This window comes from Salmo salar, chromosome 20, assembly GCF_965601325.2.
Source record: "Salmo salar chromosome 20, fSalSal1, whole genome shotgun sequence".
NCBI lineage: Eukaryota > Metazoa > Chordata > Actinopteri > Salmoniformes > Salmonidae > Salmo > Salmo salar.
Window position 1 is genome coordinate 86,116,615 of NC_138310.1, and position 24,426 is coordinate 86,141,040.

The 24,426-nt window shown below is 46.7% G+C and overlaps 1 protein-coding gene across 1 annotated transcript in view; it reads left to right on the forward strand.

Moving 5' to 3' along the window:
* Positions 1-24,426, forward strand: part of LOC106581476 (1-phosphatidylinositol 4,5-bisphosphate phosphodiesterase eta-1) — a 187,303-nt gene that overhangs the window by 75,389 nt on the left and 87,488 nt on the right. Inside the window, exons 3-6 of the mRNA XM_045704038.2 lie at positions 3,363-3,509; positions 10,031-10,274; positions 11,057-11,186; positions 18,180-18,350. Of these exons, the coding sequence (XP_045559994.1) occupies positions 3,363-3,509; positions 10,031-10,274; positions 11,057-11,186; positions 18,180-18,350 (692 nt within the window). The remainder of the gene's footprint in view (positions 1-3,362; positions 3,510-10,030; positions 10,275-11,056; positions 11,187-18,179; positions 18,351-24,426) is intronic.

Below are 24,426 nucleotides of genomic sequence, written 5' to 3' on the forward strand. Positions count from 1 at the left end.
ACACTAGATCAGGACCAGGAGCGTGGACTACAGTGGACTGTCTCTACCACACTAGACCAGGACCAGGAGCGTGGACTACAGTGGGCTGTCTCTACCACACTAGATCAGGATCAGGAGCATGGACTACAGTGGACTGTCTCTACCACACTAGATCAGGACCAGGAGCGTGGACTACAGTGGACTGTCTCTACCACACTAGATCAGGACCAGGAGCGTGGACTACAGTGGACTGTCTCTAGCACACTAGGTCAGGACCAGGAGCGTGGACTACAGTGGACTGTCTCTACCACACTAGATCAGGACCAGGAGCGTGGACTACAGTGGACTGTCTCTACCACACTAGATCAGGACCAGGAGCTTGGACTACAGTGGACTGTCTCTACCACACTAGATCAGTACCAGGAGCGTGGACTACAGTGGACTGTCTCTACCACACTAGATCAGGAGCGTGGACTACAGTGGACTGTCTCTACCACACTAGATCAGGAGCGTGGACTACAGTGGACTGTCTCTACCACACTAGACCAGGACCAGGAGCGTGGACTACAGTGGACTGTCTCTACCACACTAGACCAGGACCAGGAGCGTGGACTACAGTGGACTGTCTCTACCACACTAGATCAGGACCAGGAGCGTGGACTACAGTGGGCTGTCTCTAACACACTAGATCAGGAGCGTGGACTACAGTGGACTGTCTCTACCACACTAGATCAGGACCAGGAGCGTGGACTACAGTGGACTGTCTCTACCACACTAGATCAGGACCAGGAGCGTGGACTACAGTGGACTGTCTCTACCACACTAGATCAGGAGCGTGGACTACAGTGGACTGTCTCTACCACACTAGACCAGGACCAGGAGCGTGGACTACAGTGGACTGTCTCTACCACACTAGACCAGGACCAGGAGCGTGGACTACAGTGGACGGTCTCTACCACACTAGATCAGGACCAGGAGCGTGGACTACAGTGGACTGTCTCTACGACACTAGATCAGGAGCGTGGACTACAGTGGACTGTCTCTACCACACTAGATCAGGAGCGTGGACTACAGTGGACTGTCTCTACCACACTAGATCAGGACCAGGAGCGTGGACTACAGTGGACTGTCTCTACCACACTAGATCAGGACCAGGAGCGTGGACTACAGTGGACTGTCTCTACCACACTAGATCAGGATCAGGAGCGTGGACTACAGTGGACTGTCTCTACCACACTAGATCAGGACCAGGAGCGTGGACTACAGTGGACTGTCTCTACCACACTAGATCAGGACCAGGAGCGTGGACTACAGTGGACTGTCTCTACCACACTAGATCAGGACCAGGAGCGTGGACTACAGTGGACTGTCTCTACCACACTAGATCAGGAGTGTGGACTACAGTGGACTGTCTCTACCACACTAGATCAGGACCAGGAGCGTGGACTGCAGTGGACTGTCTCTACCACACTAGACCAGGACCAGGAGCGTGGACTACAGTGGACTGTCTCTACCACACTAGATCAGGACCAGGAGCGTGGACTACAGTGGACTGTCTCTACCACACTAGATCAGGAGCGTGGACTACAGTGGACTGTCTCTACCACACTAGATCAGGAGCGTGGACTACAGTGGACTGTCTCTACCACACTAGATCAGGACCAGGAGCGTGGACTACAGTGGACTGTCTCTAACACACTAGATCAGGACCAGGAGTGTGGACTACAGTGGACTGTCTCTACCACTTTAGATCAGGACCAGGAGCGTGGACTACAGTGGGCTGTCTCTACCACACTAGATCAGGAGCGTGGACTACAGTGGACTGTCTCTACCACACTAGATCAGCACCAGGAGCGTGGACTACAGTGGACTGTCTCTACCACACTAGACCAGGACCAGGAGCGTGGACTACAGTGGGCTGTCTCTACCACACTAGACCAGGACCAGGAGCGTGGACTACAGTGGGCTGTCTTTGATATACAACTGGGTGTGTAATGTGTTTCCTGGTCTCCCTTCTCGAAAGGGGAATCAATCAGAAATTAAAGGTTAATTTCAGATGCATGATTTGTGTGTGTGTGTCTGCACGTGTGTGTGCGTCTGTGTGTGTGTGTGAGTGTGTGTTTGCGTGTGTTTGTGTGTGTGTTCGTGAGTGTATGTGTGTTTCTCTCTCTGAGTGTTTTTTGCCATGTGAATAGGAATGCTGTCAGAGCACTGCAGTAGGTCGTAGAGGACAATTAACCAGCCATATGAGTTTTTAATGGCTCACTCCTTTTTATACTGTCTCAACCAACTCAAAACCTTCTCCAATTTAAATACTCCTAGTTGACTTGGAGTTGACTCCTTTGGCATCTAGCCATGTCAGATCACGCTGGGTTAAGTCTGTGTGTGACTCTGTGGGTGTGTGTGTTTGTGAGCGTGTGTTCGTGTTTGTGTGTGTGTGTGTGTGTGTGTGTCTGATCCCTATCGATGTCTGATCATGCTGAGTTCATATGTGTGTGTATTACTTAAGAAGACAGTGATGTTGTGGATTACAAAAAAATACAGTAATGTTGCATCAGATCTCTGTGTTGATCCCCAGTGATTATTTCTCTCTCTCTCTCTCTCTCTCTCTCTCTCTCTCTCTCTCTCTCTCTCTCTCTCTCTCTGACCTGGTTGTGAGGAACTAGGTGAACTAGCTCTGATTGTGAGGAACTAGGTGAACTAGACCTGGTTGTGAGGAACTAGGTGAACTAGACCTGATTGTGAGGAACTAGGTGAACTAGACCTGGTTGTGAGGAACTAGGTGAACTAGACCTGGTTGTGAGGAACTAGGTGAACTAGACCTGGTTGTGAGGAACTAGGTGAACTAGCTCTGATTGTGAGGAACTAGGTGAACTAGACCTGATTGTGAGGAACTAGGTGAACTAGTTCTGGTTGTGAGGAACTAGGTGAACTAGTTCTGGTTGTGAGGAACTAGGTGAACTAGTTCTGATTGTGAGGAACTAGGTGAACTAGTTCTGGTTGTGAGGAACTAGGTGAACTAGACCTGATTGTGAGGAACTAGGTGAACTAGACCTGATTGTGAGGAACTAGGTGAACTAGCTCTGATTGTGAGGAACTAGGTGAACTAGTTCTGATTGTGAGGAACTAGGTGAACTAGTTCTGATTGTGAGGAACTAGGTGAACTAGTTCTGATTGTGAGGAACTAGGTGAACTAGACCTGATTGTGAGGAACTAGGTGAACTAGACCTTTGTTTTGTCAGCCTCATCTCTGTTTCCCATCCTGATTCTCGCCCAGATCATCCCAGATCAGAATCTTCTAGCAGGTTTAATGACTCTTCAGTTTTTTGTTGTTGTCATGGTGTGCTATTGATGTGTGTGTTTGTGTCTCTGTCTCTCTGCAGTGGAGCGATGTATGAGTGCCATGCAGTCGGGGACCCAGATGGTGAAGTTGAAGGCTGGTTCCAAGGGGCTGGTGAGACTGTTCTACCTGGACGAACATCGCTCCTGTATCCGATGGAGACCCTCACGCAAGAGCGAGAAGGCCAAGAGTGAGCACAAACACTTTACTGCATCCTACACACCATCTCTCACCCGTAACCGCTATCTCTACCCATAACAGAGACACAACAATTAGGCAATATCGGAGCAATACAGACAATTCAAATCAAATCACATTTTATTTGTCACATACACATGGTTAGCAGATGTTAGTGTGAGTGTAGCGAAATGCTTGTGCTTCTAGTTCCTGACTGTGTAGTAATATCTAACAAGTAATCTAACAAATTCACAACGACTTTCTAATACACACATTGTAAGGGGATGGAATAAGAATATGTTCATAAAATATATGGATGAGCGATGGCCGTGTCACATAGGCAAGATGCAATAGATGGTATAAAATACAGTATATACATATGAGAGAGTAATGTAGGATATGTAAACATTATTAAAGTGGTATTATTTAATGTGACTATAGAAACCATTGTTAAATCCATTTATTAAAGTGGCCAGTGATTTTAGTCTGTATGTTGGCATCAGCCTCTCTATGTTAGTGATGCACCTGTACTGACCTCGCCTTCTGGGTGATAGCGGGGTGAACAGGCAGTGGCTCGAGTGGTTGTTGTCCTTGATGATCTTTTTGACCTTCCTGTGACATCAGGTGTTGTAGGTGTCCTGGAGGGCAGGTAGTTTGCCCCCGGTGATGCGTTGTGCAGACCGCACTATCCTCTGGAGAGCCTTACGGTTGAGGGCGGAGCAGTTGCCGTACCATGCGGTGATACGGCCCGACAGGATGCTCTCGATTGTGCATCTGTAGAAGTTTGTGAGGGTTTTAGGTGACAAGCCACATTTCTTCAGCCTCCTGAGGTTGAAGAGGTGCTGTTGTGCCTTCTTCACCACGTTGTCTGTGTGGGTGGACCATTTCAGTTTGTCCATGATGTGTACGCCGAGGAACTTAAACTTTCCACCTACTGCACTGCTGTCCCTTTGATGTGGATAGGGGGCTGCTCCCTCTGCTGTTTCTTGAAGTTCATGATCATCTCCTTTGTTTTGTTGACGTTGAGTGAGAGTTTTTTTTTCCTTACACCAGACTCCGAGGGCCCTCACCTCCTCTCTGTAGGCTGTTTCGTCATTGTTGGTAATCAAGCCTACCACTGTTGTGTCATCTGCAAAGTTGATGATTGAGTTGGAGGCGTGCGTGGCCACGCAGTCATGGGTGAAAAGGGAGTACAGGAGAGGGCTGAGAACTCACAATTGTGGGGCCCCAGTGTTGAGGATCAGTTGGGTGGAGATGTTGTTTCCTACCTTCACCACCTGTGGGCGGCCCATCAGAAAGTCCAGGACCCAGTTTCACAACGGGGGGACGGGGGGGGACGGGGGGGGGATACCCAGGGTCTCAAGTTTAATGATGAGTTTGGAGGCTACTATGGTGTTGAATGCTGAGCTGTAGTCTTACATAGGTATTCCTCTTGTCCAGTTGGGATAGGGCAGTGTGCAGTCTGATGGTGATTGTATCGTCTGTGGACCTGTTAGGGCGGTAAACAAATTCGAGTGTGTCTAGGGTGACAAGTAGGGTGGGGCTGGTATGATCCTTGACTAGTCTCTCAAAGCACTTCATGATGACAGAAGTGAGTGCTACGGGGCGATAGTTATTTAGTTCAGCTACCTTAGCTTTCTTGGGAACAGGCACAATGGTGGCCCTCTTGAAGCATGTGGGGACAGCAGACGGGGGTAGGGATTGATTGAGTATGTCTGTAAACACTCCAGCCAGCTGGTCTGCGCATACTCTGAGGACGCGGCTAGGGATGCTGGGTTAACATTCTTAGGCTATGCTTTTTGTAACTTTCTACAATCTTTTAACCATGTTGAAATGGGAAATCATGTGTTGTTCATCTTCTCTCCAAGCTATTTAAGCTTGTGTGTGTGTTTTTGGTCTCACGTTGGGGTTAGTTACAGTTACAGATTGCAGTGTAGCTGTCTGGTACTGTTATGTCCCAGGACTGGAGTATAACTCTCCCTCTCTGCCTGGTTCTGTCCCAGGACTGGAGTATAACTCTCCCTCTCTGCCTGGTTCTGTCCCAGGACTGGAGTATAACTCTCCCTCTCTGCCTGGTTCTGTCCCAGGACTGGAGTATAACTCTCCCTCTCTGTCTGGTTCTGTTCTGTCCCAGGACTGGAGTATAACTCTCCCTCTTTGCCTGGTTCTGTCCCAGGACTGGAGTATAACTCTCCACTTTCTGTCTGGTTCTGTTCTGTCCCAGGACTGGAGTATAACTCTCCCTCTCTGCCTGGTTCTGTCCCAGGACTGGAGTATAACTCTCCCTCTCTGCCTGGTTCTGTCCCAGGACTGAAGTATAACTCTCCCTCTCTGCCTGGTTCTGTCCCAGGACTGGAGTATAACTCTCCCTCTCTGTCTGGTTCTGTTCTGTCCCAGGACTGGAGTATAACTCTCCCTCTCTGCCTGGTTCTGTCCCAGGACTGGAGTATAACTCTCCCTCTCTGTCTGGTTCTGTTCTGTCCCAGGACTGGAGTATAACTCTCCCTCTTTGCCTGGTTCTGTCCCAGGACTGGAGTATAACTCTCCACTTTCTGTCTGGTTCTGTTCTGTCCCAGGACTGGAGTATAACTCTCCCTCTCTGCCTGGTTCTGTCCCAGGACTGAAGTATAACTCTCCCTCTCTGCCTGGTTCTGTCCCAGGACTGGAGTATAACTCTCCCTCTCTGTCTGGTTCTGTTCTGTCCCAGGACTGGAGTATAACTCTCCCTCTCTGCCTGGTTCTGTCCCAGGACTGGAGTATAACTCTCCCTCTCTGCCTGGTTCTGTCCCAGGACTGGAGTATAACTCTCCCTCTCTGCCTGGTTCTGTCCCAGGACTGGAGTATAACTCTCCCTCTCTGTCTGGTTCTGTTCTGTCCCAGGACTGGAGTATAACTCTCCCTCTCTGTCTGGTTCTGTTCTGTCCCAGGACTGGAGTATAACTCTCCCTCTCTGCCTGGTTCTGTCCCAGGACTGGAGTATAACTCTCCCTCTCTGCCTGGTTCTGTCCCAGGACTGGAGTATAACTCTCCCTCTCTGTCTGGTTCTGTCCCAGGACTGGAGTACAACTCTCCCTCTCTGTCTGGTTCTGTTCTGTCCCAGGACTGGAGTATAACTCTCCCTCTCTGTCTGGTTCTGTTCTGTCCCAGGACTGGAGTATAACTCTCCCTCTCTGTCTGGTTCTGTTCTGTCCCAGGACTGGAGTATAACTCTCCCTCTCTGCCTGGTTCTGTTCTGTCCCAGGACTGGAGTATAGATCTCCCTCTCTGCCTGGTTCTGTCCCAGGACTGGAGTATAACTCTCCCTCTCTGCCTGGTTCTGTCCCAGGACTGGAGTATAACTCTCCCTCTCTGCCTGGTTCTGTCCCAGGACTGGAGTATAGATCTCCCTCTCTGCCTGGTTCTGTTCTGTCCCAGGACTGGAGTATAACTCTCCCTCTCTGCCTGGTTCTGTCCCAGGACTGGAGTATAACTCTCCCTCTCTGCCTGGTTCTGTCCCAGGACTGGAGTATAACTCTCCCTCTCTGTCTGGTTCTGTTCTGTCCCAGGACTGGAGTATAACTCTCCCTCTCTGCCTGGTTCTGTCCCAGGACTGGAGTATAACTCTCCCTCTCTGTCTGGTTCTGTCCCAGGACTGAAGTATAACTCTCCCTCTCTGCCTGGTTCTGTCCCAGGACTGGAGTATAACTCTCCCTCTCTGCCTGGTTCTGTCCCAGGACTGGAGTATAACTCTCCCTCTCTGCCTGGTTCTGTCCCAGGACTGGAGTATAACTCTCCCTCTCTGTCTGGTTCTGTTCTGTCCCAGGACTGGAGTATAACTCTCCCTCTCTGCCTGGTTCTGTTCTGTCCCAGGACTGGAGTATAGATCTCCCTCTCTGCCTGGTTCTGTCCCAGGACTGGAGTATAACTCTCCCTCTCTGCCTGGTTCTGTTCTGTCCCAGGACTGGAGTATAGATCTCCCTCTCTGCCTGGGTCTGTTCTGTCCCAGGACTGGAGTATAACTCTCCCTCTCTGTCTGGTACTGTTATGTCCCAGGACTGGAGTATAACTCTCCCTCTCTGCCTGGTTCTGTCCCAGGACTGGAGTATAACTCTCCCTCTCTGCCTGGTTCTGTCCCAGGACTGGAGTATAGATCTCCCTCTCTGCCTGGTTCTGTTCTGTCCCAGGACTGGAGTATAACTCTCCCTCTCTGCCTGGTTCTGTCCCAGGACTGGAGTATAACTCTCCCTCTCTGTCTGGTTCTGTTCTGTCCCAGGACTGGAGTATAACTCTCCCTCTCTGTCTGGTTCTGTTCTGTCCCAGGACTGGAGTATAACTCTCCCTCTCTGCCTGGTTCTGTCCCAGGACTGGAGTATAACTCTCCCTCTCTGTCTGGTTCTGTTCTGTCCCAGGACTGGAGTATAACTCTCCCTCTCTGTCTGGTTCTGTTCTGTCCCAGGACTGGAGTATAACTCTCCCTCTCTGCCTGGTTCTGTCCCAGGACTGGAGTATAACTCTCCCTCTCTGCCTGGTTCTGTCCCAGGACTGGAGTATAACTCTCCCTCTCTGTCTGGTTCTGTTCTGTCCCAGGACTGGAGTATAACTCTCCCTCTCTGCCTGGTTCTGTCCCAGGACTGGAGTATAACTCTCCCTCTCTGTCTGGTTCTGTTCTGTCCCAGGACTGGAGTATAACTCTCCCTCTCTGTCTGGTTCTGTTCTGTCCCAGGACTGGAGTATAACTCTCCCTCTCTGCCTGGTTCTGTTCTGTCCCAGGACTGGAGTATAGATCTCCCTCTCTGCCTGGTTCTGTTCTGTCCCAGGACTGGAGTATAACTCTCCCTCTCCGTCTGGTTCTGTCCCAGGACTGGAGTATAACTCTCCCTCTCTGTCTGGTTCTGTTCTGTCCCAGGACTGGAGTATAACTCTCCCTCTCTGTCTGTGTGTGTCTCTCTCTCCCTCCCTCATTCCCTCAATCTCTCAATTTCAATTCAATTTAGGGGCTTTATTGTCATGTGAAACATATGTTTACATTGCCAAAGCAAGTGAAATAGACAATAAACAAAAGGGAAATAAATAATCAGAAATTAACTGTAAACATTACACAAAAGTTTAAAAAGAATAAATTCATTTCAAATGTTATTTTATTGACTATGTACAGTGTTGTAGCAATGTACAAATAGTTGAAGTATGAAAGGGAAGATAAATAAAGATAGATATTGGTGGTATTTAGAATATTATTTGTGCTCCACTGGTTGCCCTTTTCCCATGGCAACTAGCCATACTGTAGTATTTCAACTAACAGATATGGGAGTTTATCAAATTCTTTGTGGATCTGTGTAATCTGAGGGAAATATGTGTCTCTAATATGGTCATACATTTGGCAGGAGGTTAGGAAGTGCAGCTCAGTTTCCACCTCATTTTGTGGGCAGTGTGCACATAGCCTATCTTCTCTTGAGAGCCAGGTCTGCCTACGGCGGCCTTTCTCAATAGCAAGGCTATGCTCACTGAGTCTGTACATAGTCAAAGCTTTCCTTCATTTTGGGTCAGTCAAAGTGGTCAGGTATTCTGCCACTGTGTCCTTTCTGTTTAGGGCCAGAGAGCGTTCTAATGTTTTTTTGTTCATTCTTTCCAGTGTGTCAAATAGTTATATTTTTGTTTTCTCATGATTTGGTTGGGTCTAATTGTGTTGCTGTCCTGGGGCTCTGTTCACAAACACAAACATAACCCACAGAACCAGCTTGCTTAAGAGACTCTTCTCTAGGTTCATCTCTCTCTAGGTGATGGCTTTGTTATGGAAGGTTTGGGAATCACGTCCTTTTAGGTGGTTGTAGAATTTAACGGCTCTTTTCTGAATTTTTTATCATTAGCGTGTATCGGCCTAATTCTGCTCTGCATGCATTATTTGGTCTTTCACGTTGTACACAGAAGATACTTTAGCAGAATTCTGCATGCGGAGTCAATTTGGTGTTTGTCCCATTTTGTGAATTATTTGTTGGTGAGGGGACCTCAGACCTTACAACCATAAAGGGCGATGGGTTCTATAACTGATTCAAGTATTTTTTTGCCAGATAATAATTGGTACGTCAAATGTTGTGTTCCTCCCTCCCTCTCTCTCTCTCTCTCTCTCTCTCTCTCTCTTTCTCCCTCCCTCCCTCCCTCCCTGTGCGTCCTGATATTGTCTAGAGGGTGTGTCCTGGCTGAGTATCAGAGTCAAACAGAAGCCATGTTGTTGACTACAGTAGTGCTGCTGTGACTTCAGGGTATGCCTGCAGTGTCTGTCTGGTTACGTGTTTATCTCTAACTTCTCCTCATTGAGGTCTTCATTCAATATTTAAGAAGGGAGGAAACTATCATCGCCCTAGCAGTTATCAAAAGCTTTACTTTTTTGTCTCCTAACAGACTTTTGTTCGTTTTCATCCATTTTGATCACAAAGGAGAGCTACTTAATGTATTCCCAAGATATCTCAGTGCTATGGAATATTCCGATTCTTGCTCTGTCTCCTAACTCTAAATGGTTCTCTCTCTCTCTCTTCTTGTCCCGCCCTCTTTCTCTTACAGTCACTATTGATTCGCTGTACAAGGTGACGGAGGGCCGTCAATCAGACATCTTCCACCGCCATGCGGAGAACAGTTTCGACCCAGCCTGCTGTTTCACCGTTTATCATGGCAACCACATGGAGTCCCTAGACCTGGTGACCTCTAACCCTGAGGAGGCTCGGACCTGGGTGACAGGACTACGATACCTGATGGCTGGCATCAGTGACGAGGACTCACTGGCCAAACGACAACGTACACACGACCAATATCCTTTTAAGACTAACACGCTCATGCACACACACACACACATATCCTTATTACACCGCATACCCTGCTGTCCCTACCTTACCCCTAACCAGTATTGTTCAATCCGTTGAGTGGCTGACACACTTTTATGCTCTTCTTTGACATCTTCTTTGATCCTCTTCTTTGACATCTTCTTTGTTCCTCTTCTTTGACATCTTCCTTGTTCCTCTGCTTTGACATCTTCTTTGATCCTCTTCTTTGACATCTTCTTTGTTCCTCTTCTTTGACATCTTCTTTGTTCCTCTTCTTTGACATCTTCTTTGACATCTTCTTTGTTCCTCTTCTTTGACATCTTCTTTGTTCCTCTTCTTTGACATCTTCTTTGTTCCCCTTATTTGACATCTTCTTTGACATCTTCTTTGTTCCTCTTCTTTGACATCTTCTTTGACATCATCTTTGTTCCTCTGTTTCCGTTCTTCCCAAAAAGAAAGTGCTCTCCCTCTTTTCATTTTTTCCTGTGTCTGCTGAATGCAGTGTGTGTGTGTGAGTGTGTGTGTGTGTGTGTGTGTGTGTGTGTGTGTGTGTGTGTGTGTGTGTGTGTGTGTGTGTGTGTGTGTGTGTGTGTGTGTGTGTGTGTTTGTGTTTCTGCTGAATGCAGTGTGTCTGTGTGTGTGCCTTGGAGCATTGTTCTGGTCTGACTGGATTTGACGACAGACAAAATATGGTGCTGTGTTTGAAAAGCCCCCCCCCCCCCCCAGCATCATCATCCCATGGCTGTGTCCTTAACCTGTGTGTGTGTAGATGGATGAAGCAGACGTTTGAGGAGGCTGATAAGAACGGGGATGGTCTGTTGAACATGGAGGAGATCTACCAGCTACTGCACAAGATGAACGTCAACCTTCCCCGCAGGAAAGTCAAACACATGTTCCAGGTCAGTCACAGGTCAGGGGTGAAATACCTGTCATCTGTCACTACACTATCTGACTAGAGAAGACAACCACTAAACCTCACCTGACAATTAATGAGCAGTTAGGAGGTGTATATGTACATCCAGGATAAGTCTAAGGTAAGGTTTAGTGGTTAGACTTAGAGAACATCAGTCTTCTGTCTTCTCTAGCCAGATAGTGACAACTGTGACAGTAGTACTTAGTACTCCTGCTGCTACCTGGAAGCAAATATCACCTTCAAACCAAGATCCAAAGCTTTAGCTAATGTTTTCTCTCACGGGTTTATAATGGTCAAAACTAGTGCACTATGTAGGGAATAGGTTTCCATTTAGGATGTACCCTATGCGATTTAAATGACAGGCGTGCCTGCGAGTGCTGAGCATGAGGGTCAGATAATGCAGTTAGTTGGTTTATAGTCCACTATTTTATATAGACTATTTTTAGGGCACCGCCAGGAGTGAATTGTTGTATAAACCGAACAAGGACAATGTCAGAACGCAGTTGCCTTTTCTGTCCTCACATGACAATGTCCTTGGAGTTGTTTGGTCCATGTTGAGGCACCATGGCTGTGTGTGAATATACCAGATGGTTATTGGAGTTGTTTGGTCCATGTTGAGGCACCATGGCTGTGTGTTAATATACCAGATGGTGATTGGAGTTGTTTGGTCCATGTTGAGGCACCATGGCTGAGTTGTTTGGTCCATGTTGAGGCACCATGGCTGTGTGTTAATATACCAGATGGTTATTGGAGTTGTTTGGTCCATGTTGAGGCACCATGGCTGTGTGTTAATATACCAGATGGTTATTGGAGTTGTTTGGTCCATGTTGAGGCACCATGGCTGTGTGTGAATATACCAGATGGTTATTGGAGTTGTTTGGTCCATGTTGAGGCACCATGGCTGTGTGTTAATATACCAGATGGTTATTGGAGTTGTTTGGTCCATGTTGAGGCACCATGGCTGTGTGTTAATATACCAGATGGTGATTGGAGTTGTTTGGTCCATGTTGAGGCACCATGGCTGTGTGTTAATATACCAGATGGTTATTGGAGTTGTTTGGTCCATGTTGAGGCACCATGGCTGTGTGTGAATATACCAGATGGTTATTGGAGTTGTTTGGTCCATGTTGAGGCACCATGGCTGTGTGTGAATATACCAGATGGTTATTGGAGTTGTTTGGTCCATGTTGAGGCACCATGGCTGTGTGTTAATATACCAGATGGTTATTGGAGTTGTTTGGTCCATGTTGAGGCACCATGGCTGTGTGTGAATATACCAGATGGTGATTGGAGTTGTTTGGTCCATGTTGAGGCACCATGGCTGTGTGTTAATATACCAGATGGTTATTGGAGTTGTTTGGTCCATGTTGAGGCACCATGGCTGTGTGTGAATATACCAGATGGTTATTGGAGTTGTTTGGTCCATGTTGAGGCACCATGGCTGTGTGTGAATATACCAGATGGTGATTGGAGTTGTTTGGTCCATGTTGAGGCACCATGGCTGTGTGTTAATATACCAGATGGTTATTGGAGTTGTTTGGTCCATGTTGAGGCACCATGGCTGTGTGTTAATATACCAGATGGTTATTGGAGTTGTTTGGTCCATGTTGAGGCACCATGGCTGTGTGTGAATATACCAGATGGTTATTGGAGTTGTTTGGTCCATGTTGAGGCACCATGGCTGTGTGTTAATATACCAGATGGTTATTGGAGTTGTTTGGTCCATGTTGAGGCACCATGGCTGTGTGTGAATATACCAGATGGTGATTGGAGTTGTTTGGTCCATGTTGAGGCACCATGGCTGTGTGTTAATATACCAGATGGTTATTGGAGTTGTTTGGTCCATGTTGAGGCACCATGGCTGTGTGTTAATATACCAGATGGTTATTGGAGTTGTTTGGTCCATGTTGAGGCACCATGGCTGTGTGTGAATATACCAGATGGTTATTGGAGTTGTTTGGTCCATGTTGAGGCACCATGGCTGTGTGTTAATATACCAGATGGTTATTGGAGTTGTTTGGTCCATGTTGAGGCACCATGGCTGTGTGTGAATATACCAGATGGTGATTGGAGTTGTTTGGTCCATGTTGAGGCACCATGGCTGTGTGTTAATATACCAGATGGTTATTGGAGTTGTTAGGTCCATGTTGAGGCACCATGGCTGTGTGTGAATATACCAGATGGTTATTGGAGTTGTTTGGTCCATGTTGAGGCACCATGGCTGTGTGTTAATATACCAGATGGTTATTGGAGTTGTTTGGTCCATGTTGAGGCACCATGGCTGTGTGTGAATATACCAGATGGTTATTGGAGTTGTTTGGTCCATGTTGAGGCACCATGGCTGTGTGTTAATATACCAGATGGTTATTGGAGTTGTTTGGTCCATGTTGAGGCACCATGGCTGTGTGTTAATATACCAGATGGTTATTGGAGTTGTTTGGTCCATGTTGAGGCACCATGGCTGTGTGTTAATATACCAGATGGTTATTGGAGTTGTTTGGTCCATGTTGAGGCACCATGGCTGTGTGTGAATATACCAGATGGTTATTGGAGTTGTTTGGTCCATGTTGAGGCACCATGGCTGTGTGTTAATATACCAGATGGTTATTGGAGTTGTTTGGTCCATGTTGAGGCACCATGGCTGTGTGTGAATATACCAGATGGTGATTGGAGTTGTTTGGTCCATGTTGAGGCACCATGGCTGTGTGTTAATATACCAGATGGTTATTGGAGTTGTTAGGTCCATGTTGAGGCACCATGGCTGTGTGTGAATATACCAGATGGTTATTGGAGTTGTTTGGTCCATGTTGAGGCACCATGGCTGTGTGTTAATATACCAGATGGTTATTGGAGTTGTTTGGTCCATGTTGAGGCACCATGGCTGTGTGTGAATATACCAGATGGTTATTGGAGTTGTTTGGTCCATGTTGAGGCACCATGGCTGTGTGTTAATATACCAGATGGTTATTGGAGTTGTTTGGTCCATGTTGAGGCACCATGGCTGTGTGTTAATATACCAGATGGTTATTGGAGTTGTTTGGTCCATGTTGAGGCACCATGGCTGTGTGTGAATATACCAGATGGTTATTGGAGTTGTTTGGTCCATGTTGAGGCACCATGGCTGTGTGTGAATATACCAGATGGTTATTGGAGTTGTTTGGTCCATGTTGAGGCACCATGGCTGTGTGTTAATATACCAGATGGTTATTGGAGTTGTTTGGTCCATGTTGAGGCACCATGGCTGTGTGTGAATATACCAGATGGTGATTGGAGTTGTTTGGTCCATGTTGAGGCACCATGGCTGTGTCTGAATATACCAGATGGTTATTGGAGTTGTTTGGTCCATGTTGAGGCACCATGGCTGTGTGTTAATATACCAGATGGTTATTGGAGTTGTTTGGTCCATGTTGAGGCACCATGGCTGTGTGTTAATATACCAGATGGTTATTGGAGTTGTTTGGTCCATGTTGAGGCACCATGGCTGTGTGTGAATATACCAGATGGTTATTGGAGTTGTTTGGTCCATGTTGAGGCACCATGGCTGTGTGTTAATATACCAGATGGTTATTGGAGTTGTTTGGTCCATGTTGAGGCACCATGGCTGTGTGTGAATATACCAGATGGTGATTGGAGTTGTTTGGTCCATGTTGAGGCACCATGGCTGTGTCTGAATATACCAGATGGTTATTGGAGTTGTTTGGTCCATGTTGAGGCACCATGGCTGTGTGTGAATATACCAGATGGTGATTGGAGTTGTTTGGTCCATTTTGAGGCACCATGGCTGTGTGTGAATACACCAGATGGTTATTGGAGTTGTTTGGTCCATGTTGAGGCACCATGGCTGTGTGTGAATATACCAGATGGTTATTGGAGTTGTTTGGTCCATGTTGAGGCACCATGGCTGTGTGTGAATATACCAGATGGTTATTGGAGTTGTTTGGTCCATGTTGAGGCTCCATGGCTGTGTGTTAATATACCAGATGGTTATTGGAGTTGTTTGGTCCATGTTGAGGCACCATGGCTGTGTGTGAATATACCAGATGGTTATTGGAGTTGTTTGGTCCATGTTGAGGCACCATGGCTGTGTGTTAATATACCAGATGGTTATTGGAGTTGTTTGGTCCATGTTGAGGCACCATGGCTGTGTGTTAATATACCAGATGGTTATTGGAGTTGTTTGGTCCATGTTGAGGCACCATGGCTGTGTGTTAATATACCAGATGGTTATTGGAGTTGTTTGGTCCATGTTGAGGCACCATGGCTGTGTGTTAATATACCAGATGGTTATTGGAGTTGTTTGGTCCATGTTGAGGCACCATGGCTGTGTGTGAATATACCAGATGGTTATTGGAGTTGTTTGGTCCATGTTGAGGCACCATGGCTGTGTGTTAATATACCAGATGGTGATTGGAGTTGTTTGGTCCATGTTGAGGCACCATGGCTGTGTGTTAATATACCAGATGGTTATTGGAGTTGTTTGGTCCATGTTGAGGCACCATGGCTGTGTGTTAATATACCAGATGGTTATTGGAGTTGTTTGGTCCATGTTGAGGCACCATGGCTGTGTGTGAATATACCAGATGGTTATTGGAGTTGTTTGGTCCATGTTGAGGCACCATGGCTGTGTGTTAATATACCAGATGGTTATTGGAGTTGTTTGGTCCATGTTGATGCACCATGGCTGTGTGTGAATATACCAGATGGTGATTGGAGTTGTTTGGTCCATGTTGAGGCACCATGGCTGTGTGTTAATATACCAGATGGTTATTGGAGTTGTTTGGTCCATGTTGAGGCACCATGGCTGTGTGTGAATATACCAGATGGTTATTGGAGTTGTTTGGTCCATGTTGAGGCACCATGGCTGTGTGTGAATATACCAGATGGTGATTGGAGTTGTTTGGTCCATGTTGAGGCACCATGGCTGTGTGTTAATATACCAGATGGTTATTGGAGTTGTTTGGTCCATGTTGAGGCACCATGGCTGTGTGTTAATATACCAGATGGTTATTGGAGTTGTTTGGCCCATGTTGAGGCACCATTGCTGTTTGTGAATATACCAGATGGTTATTGGAGTTGTTTGGTCCATGTTGAGGCACCATGGCTGTGTGTTAATATACCAGATGGTTATTGGAGTTGTGTGGTCCATGTTGAGGCACCATGGCTGTGTGTTAATATACCAGATGGTTATTGGAGTTGTTTGGTCCATGTTGAGGCACCATGGCTGTGTGTTAATATACCAGATGGTTATTGGAGTTGTTTGGTCCATGTTGAGGCACCATGGCTGTGTGTGAATATACCAGATGGTTATTGGAGTTGTTTGGTCCATGTTGAGGCACCATGGTTGTGTGTTAATATACCAGATGGTGATTGGAGTTGTTTGGTCCATGTTGAGGCACCATGGCTGTGTGTTAATATACCAGATGGTTATTGGAGTTGTTTGGTCCATGTTGAGGCACCATGGCTGTGTGTTAATATACCAGATGGTTATTGGAGTTGTTTGGTCCATGTTGAGGCACCATGGCTGTGTGTGAATATACCAGATGGTTATTGGAGTTGTTTGGTCCATGTTGAGGCACCATGGCTGTGTGTTAATATACCAGATGGTTATTGGAGTTGTTTGGTCCATGTTGAGTCACCATGGCTGTGTGTTAATATACCAGATGGTTATTGGAGTTGTTTGGTCCATGTTGAGGCACCATGGCTGTGTGTGAATATACCAGATGGTGATTGGAGTTGTTTGGTCCATGTTGAGGCACCATGGCTGTGTGTGAATATACCAGATGGTTATTGGAGTTGTTTGGTCCTTGTTGAGGCACCATGGCTGTGTGTGAATATACCAGATGGTTATTGGAGTTGTTTGGTCCATGTTGAGGCACCATGGCTGTGTGTGAATATACCAGATGGTGATTGGAGTTGTTTGGTCCATGTTGAGGCACCATGGCTGTGTGTGAATATACCAGATGGTGATTGGAGTTGTTTGGTCCATGTTGAGGCACCATGGCTGTGTGTGAATATACCAGATGGTGATTGGAGTTGTTTGGTCCATGTTGAGGCACCATGGCTGTGTGTGAATATACCAGATGGTGATTGGAGTTGTTTGGTCCATGTTGAGGCACCATGGCTGTGTGTGAATATACCAGATGGTTATTGGAGTTGTTTGGTCCATGTTGAGGCACCATGGCTGTGTGTTAATATACCAGATGGTTATTGGAGTTGTTTGGTCCATGTTGAGGCACCATGGCTGTGTGTTAATATACCAGATGGTTATTGGAGTTGTTTGGTCCATGTTGAGGCTCCATGGCTGTGTGTGAATATACCAGATGGTTATTGGAGTTGTTTGGTCCATGTTGAGGCTCCATGGCTGTGTGTTAATATACCAGATGGTTATTGGAGTTGTTTGGTCCATGTTGAGGCACCATGGCTGTGTGTGAATATACCAGATGGTTATTGGAGTTGTTTGGTCCATGTTGAGGCACCATGGCTGTGTGTTAATATACCAGATGGTTATTGGAGTTGTTTGGTCCATGTTGAGGCACCATGGCTGTGTGTTAATATACCAGATGGTGATTGGAGTTGTTTGGTCCATGTTGAGGCACCATGGCTGTGTGTTAATATACCAGATGGTTATTGGAATTGTTTGGTCCATGTTGAGGCACCATGGCTGTGTGTTAATATACCAGATGGTTATTGGAGTTGTTTGGTCCATGTTGAGGCACCATGGCTGTGTGTTAATATACCAGATGGTTATTGGAGTTGTTTGGTCCATGTTGAGGCACCATGGCTGTGTGTTAATATACCAGATGGTGATTGGAGTTGTTTGGTCCATGTTGAGGCACCATGGCTTTGTGTTAATATACCAGATGGTTACAGATGAAAGAGGTTTAAAGGCACAGTTTAGAACAGAGGGTCGAATTGGAATTGTATCACTTGACCTGACTTGACCACTCTCCAATGGTGATGTAATTTCCCTTTCCCACAGGAAGCGGACTCGGATGACCAACAGGGCACGTTGACATTTGAGGAGTTCAGTGTGTTTTATAAGATGATGTCACTGCGGCGGGACCTGTATCTGCTGCTCATGGGATACAGCGATAGGAAGGACCACCTGACTGCTGACGAGCTGGCCAACTTCCTGCTCAACGAACAGAAGGTCAGGGTTCACAGAAAGACAAAACTAGATGATGTAGCTTTAGTGATCTGTAGTAGAGTCAGTGTTGAAGGTAAGGCCACTACTGTCTAGTACTGCGTCCCGGCAAAATAAATAGTAGGGGTACTCCGTACCGGTAAAACATGAGCCAATCACAGTAATTACAACAAAATGTGAAGAAAACTGTGGGCTATTACATCACTTTAGATTATGATGTCAGAGGCATGACACACGAGTGAATGGACTTTAACAGGTGGTATAATCTACGCTCCGAAATGTGATGTGGTCGGACGAGAACACTGACATTTTGCCAAGGCAGAGATGAGTGGCCGACACTGAGAGGCGTGCGGACAGAGGTGGACGCATAAATTCTGGCCAAATGTCATGACACTTTGTGATGTTTTGTGTAGCAGATGTCTCTTTCCATTCACTACTGTTTGGAGGCTAGAGATATGTTGTCAGTGGATGAACGTGAGCGGGTAGCCTAGTAAAGGAACCCTTTTTGAAGTGATTGACAATCAGATGAAAACATCTTGACTGGTTGTGTTTATGCCACAGTAAAAGGTAATACAGTGTAAAAGTGAAATTACAAATCTTTACGAGGTCCACAGAGATCCTTTTGAATTACAGTGTTTTACAATCGCTAGGACCCATTTCTCAATATTTAGGTCACGTTTTCAAAACTCTTCACACAGTTCTCCTAACCAACTTTCAGCTTGGCACAGCAGTTAATTTCACATCCAAAATGCACTAAAACTACCAAAACCCTTCATACATGTCTCAAATCAACTCGTTCTTCCATAACACTAGCAAAGGTTGTCACCCAACAAGCACACATTGTCACTCATAAAACAACGACCTAAACAACACTAACAACAGGTAGCATTACACAATGTTTTCTTCTGTCAAATGTCTTTACAAAACAAGACAGACACCTCTCTACTGGTTAGAATTCACTGCAGTACATGTTACAGGAATGACACCTCTCTACTGGTTAGAATTCACTGCAGTACATGTTACAGGAATGACACCTCTCTACTGGTTAGAATTCACTGCAGTATATGTTACAGGAATGACACCTCTCTATTGTTTACAATTCACTGCAGTATATGTTACAGGAATGACACCTCTCTATTGTTTACAATTCACTGCAGTACATGTTACAGGAATGACACCTCTCTATTGTTTACAATTCACTGCAGTACATGTTACAGGAATGACACCTCTCTACTGGTTAGAATTCACTGCAGTACATGTCACAGGAATGACACCTCTCTATTGTTTAGAATTCACTGCAGTACATGTTACAGGAATGACACCTCTCTATTGTTTACAATTCACTGCAGTACATGTTACAGGAATGACACCTCTCTATTGTTTAGAATTCACTGCAGTACATGTTACAGGAATGACACCTCTCTATTGTTTAGAATTCACTGCAGTACATGTTACAGGAATGACACCTCTCTATTGTTTAGAATTCACTGCAGTACATGTTACAGGAATGACACCTCTCTATTGTTTACAATTCACTGCAGTACATGTTACAGGAATGACACCTCTCTATTGTTTAGAATTCACTGCAGTACATGTTACAGGAATGACACCTCTCTATTGTTTACAATTCACTGCAGTATATGTTACAGGAATGACACCTCTCTATTGTTTACAATTCACTGCAGTACATGTTACAGGAATGACACCTCTCTATTGTTTACAATTCACTGCAGTACATGTTACAGGAATGAATCAGACATGATGCAATACGCTTCAATATGTTTTAAGTCATTTTTGGGGGCATTGAGTGATTCCAAAAATACAAGAATTTGTATATACACCATCTACCGATACAGATACAGTAGCAATGCTAGTCAACCCTGTCTTCTGCATTTGGCCACAGTTTCTCATCCACATCACATTTTATGTCATCTTGGGCAATACACCTAGGAAATAATCTTTTAGCAGGCCTGGTCCATCCCTGGCAATCTTCTGCAGACATGTCCAGGCATCCAGTATTCATTGCATCCAGTAGGGACATTTGATCATGTGGATGGCGGTCATAAACCTTCCACCTCCATGAGGAAATTAATTCCTCTATTTATTTAACCTTTATTTAACCAGGTAGGCTAGTTAAGAACAAGTTCTCATTTACAACTGTGACCTGGCCAAGATTAAGCAAAGCAGTGCGACACAAACAAAACACATGGAATAAACAAGCGTACAGTCAATAACGCAATAGAAAAAAAGAAAGTCTATATACAGTGTGTGCAAATGGCGTGAGGAGGTAAGGCAATAAATAGGCCAAAGTAGCGAAGTAATTACAATTTAGCAGATTAACACTGGAGTGATAGATGAGCAGATGATGTGCAAGTAGAGATACTGGTGTGCAAAAGAGCAGAAAAGTAAATAAAAACAATATGGGGATGAGAGTAGGTAGATTGGGTGGGCTATTTACAGATGGACTATGTACAGCTGCAGCGATCGGTTAGCTGCTCAGATAGCTGATGTTTAAATTTAGGGAGGGAAATGTAAGTCTCCAGCTTCAGCGATTTTTGCAATTCATTCCAGTCACTGGCAGCAGAGAACTGGAAGGAAAGGCGGCCGAAGGAGGTGTTGGCTTTGGGGATGACCAGTGAGATATACCTGCTGGAGTGCGTGCTACGGGTGGGTGTTGTTATCGTGACCAGCGAGCTGAGATAAGGCAAAAGCTTTACCTAGCATAGACTTATAGATGACCTGGAGCCAGTGGGTCTGGCGACGAATATGTAGCGAGGGCCAGCCGACTAGAGCATTCAGGTCGCAGTGGTGGGTGGTATAAGGGGCTTTGGCAACAAAACGGATGGCACTGTGATAGACTGCATCCAGTTTGCTGAGTAGAGTATTGGAAGCTATTTTGTAGATGACATCGCCGAAGTCGAGAATCGGTAGTCAGTTTTACTAGGGTAAGTTTGGCGGCGTGAGTAAAGGAGGCTTTGTTGCGAAATAGAAAGCCGATTCTAGATTTGATTTTGGATTGGATTTGATATGTGTCTGGAAGGAGAGTTTACAGGTGTTTGTAGTTGTCCACATATTCTCGGTCGGAACCGTCCAGAGTAGTGATGCTAGTTGGGCGGGCGGGTGCGGGCAGCGAACGGTTGAAAAGCATGCATTTGGTTTTACTAGCGTTTAAGAGCACTTGGAGTCCACAGAAGGAGTGTTGTATGGTAAATGGGGTTGATGAATGGAGAGTAAGGTGGGAGGAAAAATGAAACCATCCTGGGATGGGCTGCATACTGCTCTGTGACTGCACGGGAGTGGTGAAATGCCACATTGTCCCATACAATTACAAACGTTGGCCGATTTCGCCTCACTGCAACTCTTTATTCACCTGGCACAACCCTTCTATAGAGGTCATCCAGGAATGAAATGAGACGCTCGGTGTTGTATGGCCCAACTAGTGGTTTGTGTAACAGTAATCCATCAGAGGATACTGCTGCACACATTGTGATGCTGGCACCCCTCTGGCCCGGGACATCCACTGTGGCTCTTTTCCCAATCACATTCCTTCCTTATCGCCGTGTTTTGGCCAAGTTGAAACCAGCCTCATCCACAAAATATGTCTGGTGTTTGCCTGGCTTCAATCTCCATGACTCTCTAAAATAAATCCACATGGCAACATAAGAGTTAGGCTATTACGGTAGTTTACATTATACCTAAAAACATGCCATTGTGTGCATCTGCCCTGTTTGGTTTAGTTCAAAACCAGTTGTGTATTTTACAGTCATCTTACCTGGACATATTGGTTCCTGAGTTGCTTGACTCCTTCAGAGTTCCTCTCAAAGGGGACAGTGTACAACTGCTTCACCCTGACTGGATGTTGTTTCAGGACTCTAGAAATAGTTGTTATGCTTACATTGTGAACGATTCCAAATGTAATGTTATCTGCCAACACTCTGTCCCGAATCTCTGTGAGTTTTATGCCATTGTTTCTGATGACCATATCAACGATTGCAGTTTCCTGCAGAGCAGTGAGAATCCTACCTCTCCCGCCTGTGGGAGGTAACCGTTGGGTCCTAAGCAGAAATACAAAAACAATTACACACAAGTGGGTTTGGAGGCTTTGCTCAATTTACTTCTGTAATGTGCAGTTCAGTCAGATGCTCTTGCAGAATGCACATCTTATCTGTTGTTTTGCCTGACATTTCTCACAAGATGCCACTGTTGAGCATTACAGATTTGGCTGCACTCTCAGACCAGCCTCTCTCATTGATAGACAATGATTTATTACAGGTGTCACGTCTTGGCCAGTATATAAGGTTAATTGTTTTGTAGTTTGGTCAGGGCGTGGCAGGGGGTATTTGTTTTCTGTGGTTCGGGGTGGTGTGTTTGTGTAAAGGGTGTTTAATTTAGTAATTCCGGGTTTTGGTTTATGTTTAGTAATTCTATGGTTAGTCTAGGTTGTGTGTTTCTATGTTTGGTTGATTGGGGTTGGGACTCTCAGTTGAAGGCAGGTGTTGTCTATCTGCCTTTGATTGAGAGTTCCATATATTAGGGTGTGTTTGTATGTGTGATTTGTGGGTGATTGTTCTGTGTTTCGCCTTGTGCCTTACCAGACTGTTTTTGTTGATCGTTCGTGTTTTTGTTATTTTGTATGTTCGTTTTGAAAGATAATTAAAAAGCAAGATGAGCATTCACGTACCTGCTGCGTATTGGTCCATTTCTACCGACAACAGCCGTGACAGAATCACCCACCACCAAAGGACCAAGCAGCAGAGGAAGGAGCAGACGGAGTTCGAGTTGGACTGGCGGGAGAAGTGGACTTGGGAGGAAGTTCTGGACGGGGCCGGACCCTGGCATCAGGCTGGGGATTATCGACGCCCGCAGGGGGAAATTGAGGCAGCCAAGGCAGAGAGGCGGTGGTACGAGGCCAAGTACGCGCTGAAGGAGAAGCACGAGAGGCACCCCCAAGAAAATTTTGGGGGGGGGCACACGGGTAGTTTGGCTAGGCGTAAGAAGAGCCGGAAGCCAGCTACTCGTGGTTATATGGAGGAGCGTATGGGGTGGAGAGCGCTATGTTTCGCTGAGGAGCGCACTATCTCACCCATACGCACGCACAGTCCGGTGCGCGTTATTCCAGCCCCTCGCAGGTGCCGTGCTAGAGCGGGCATCCAGCCTGGTAGGAGGATGCCTGCGCAGTGCATCTGGTCGCCGGTACGCCTCCGAGGACCAGGCTACCCAACTCCCGCTCTACGCACGGCTACCATCAGGCCCCTGCACAGCCCAGTCTGCCCTGTACGAGCACCCCGCTCGTACAGGGCTACTAGTTCCATCCAGCCAAGGCGGGTTGTGCAGGAGGTAAGATCTAGACCGGCTGTGCGCCTCCATAGCCCTGGGTTTCCAGCTCCTGTCTCTCGTGCGGACCCGGAAGTGCGTCAACCCAGTCCGACTCGTCCTGTTCCCGCTCCCCGCACTAGCCTGGAGGTGCGTGTACATAATCTGGTAATCCCAGTACCAGCACCACGCACCAGGCTACAAGTGCGTCAACCCTGCCTCGCCAGTCAACAGTCTTCATCAGAGCTGCCCGCCAGTCAACAGTCATCATCAGAGCTGCCCGCCAGTCAACAGTCATCATCAGAGCTGCCCGCCAGTCAACAGTCATCATCAGAGCTGCCCGTCAGTCAACAGTCATCGTCAGAGCTGCCCGCCAGTCAACAGTCATCATCAGAGCTGCCCGCCAGTCAACAGTCATCGTCAGAGCTGCCCGCCAGTCAACAGTCATCGTCAGAGCTGCCCGCCAGTCAACAGTCATCGTCAGAGCTGCCCGCCAGTCAACAGTCATCGTCAGAGCTGCCCGCCAGTCAACAGTCATAGTCAGAGCTGCCCGCCAGTCAACAGTCATAGTCAGAGCTGCCCGCCAGTCAACAGTCATAGTCAGAGCTGCCCGCCAGTCAACAGTCGTCAGAGCTGCCCGCCAGTCAACAGTCGCCAGAGAGGTCAGACTGCGCTGAACTGCCGGAGTGGCCAGACTGCGCTGAACTGCCGGAGTGGCCAGACTGCGCTGAACTGCCGGAGTGGCCAGACTGCGCTGAACTGCCGGAGT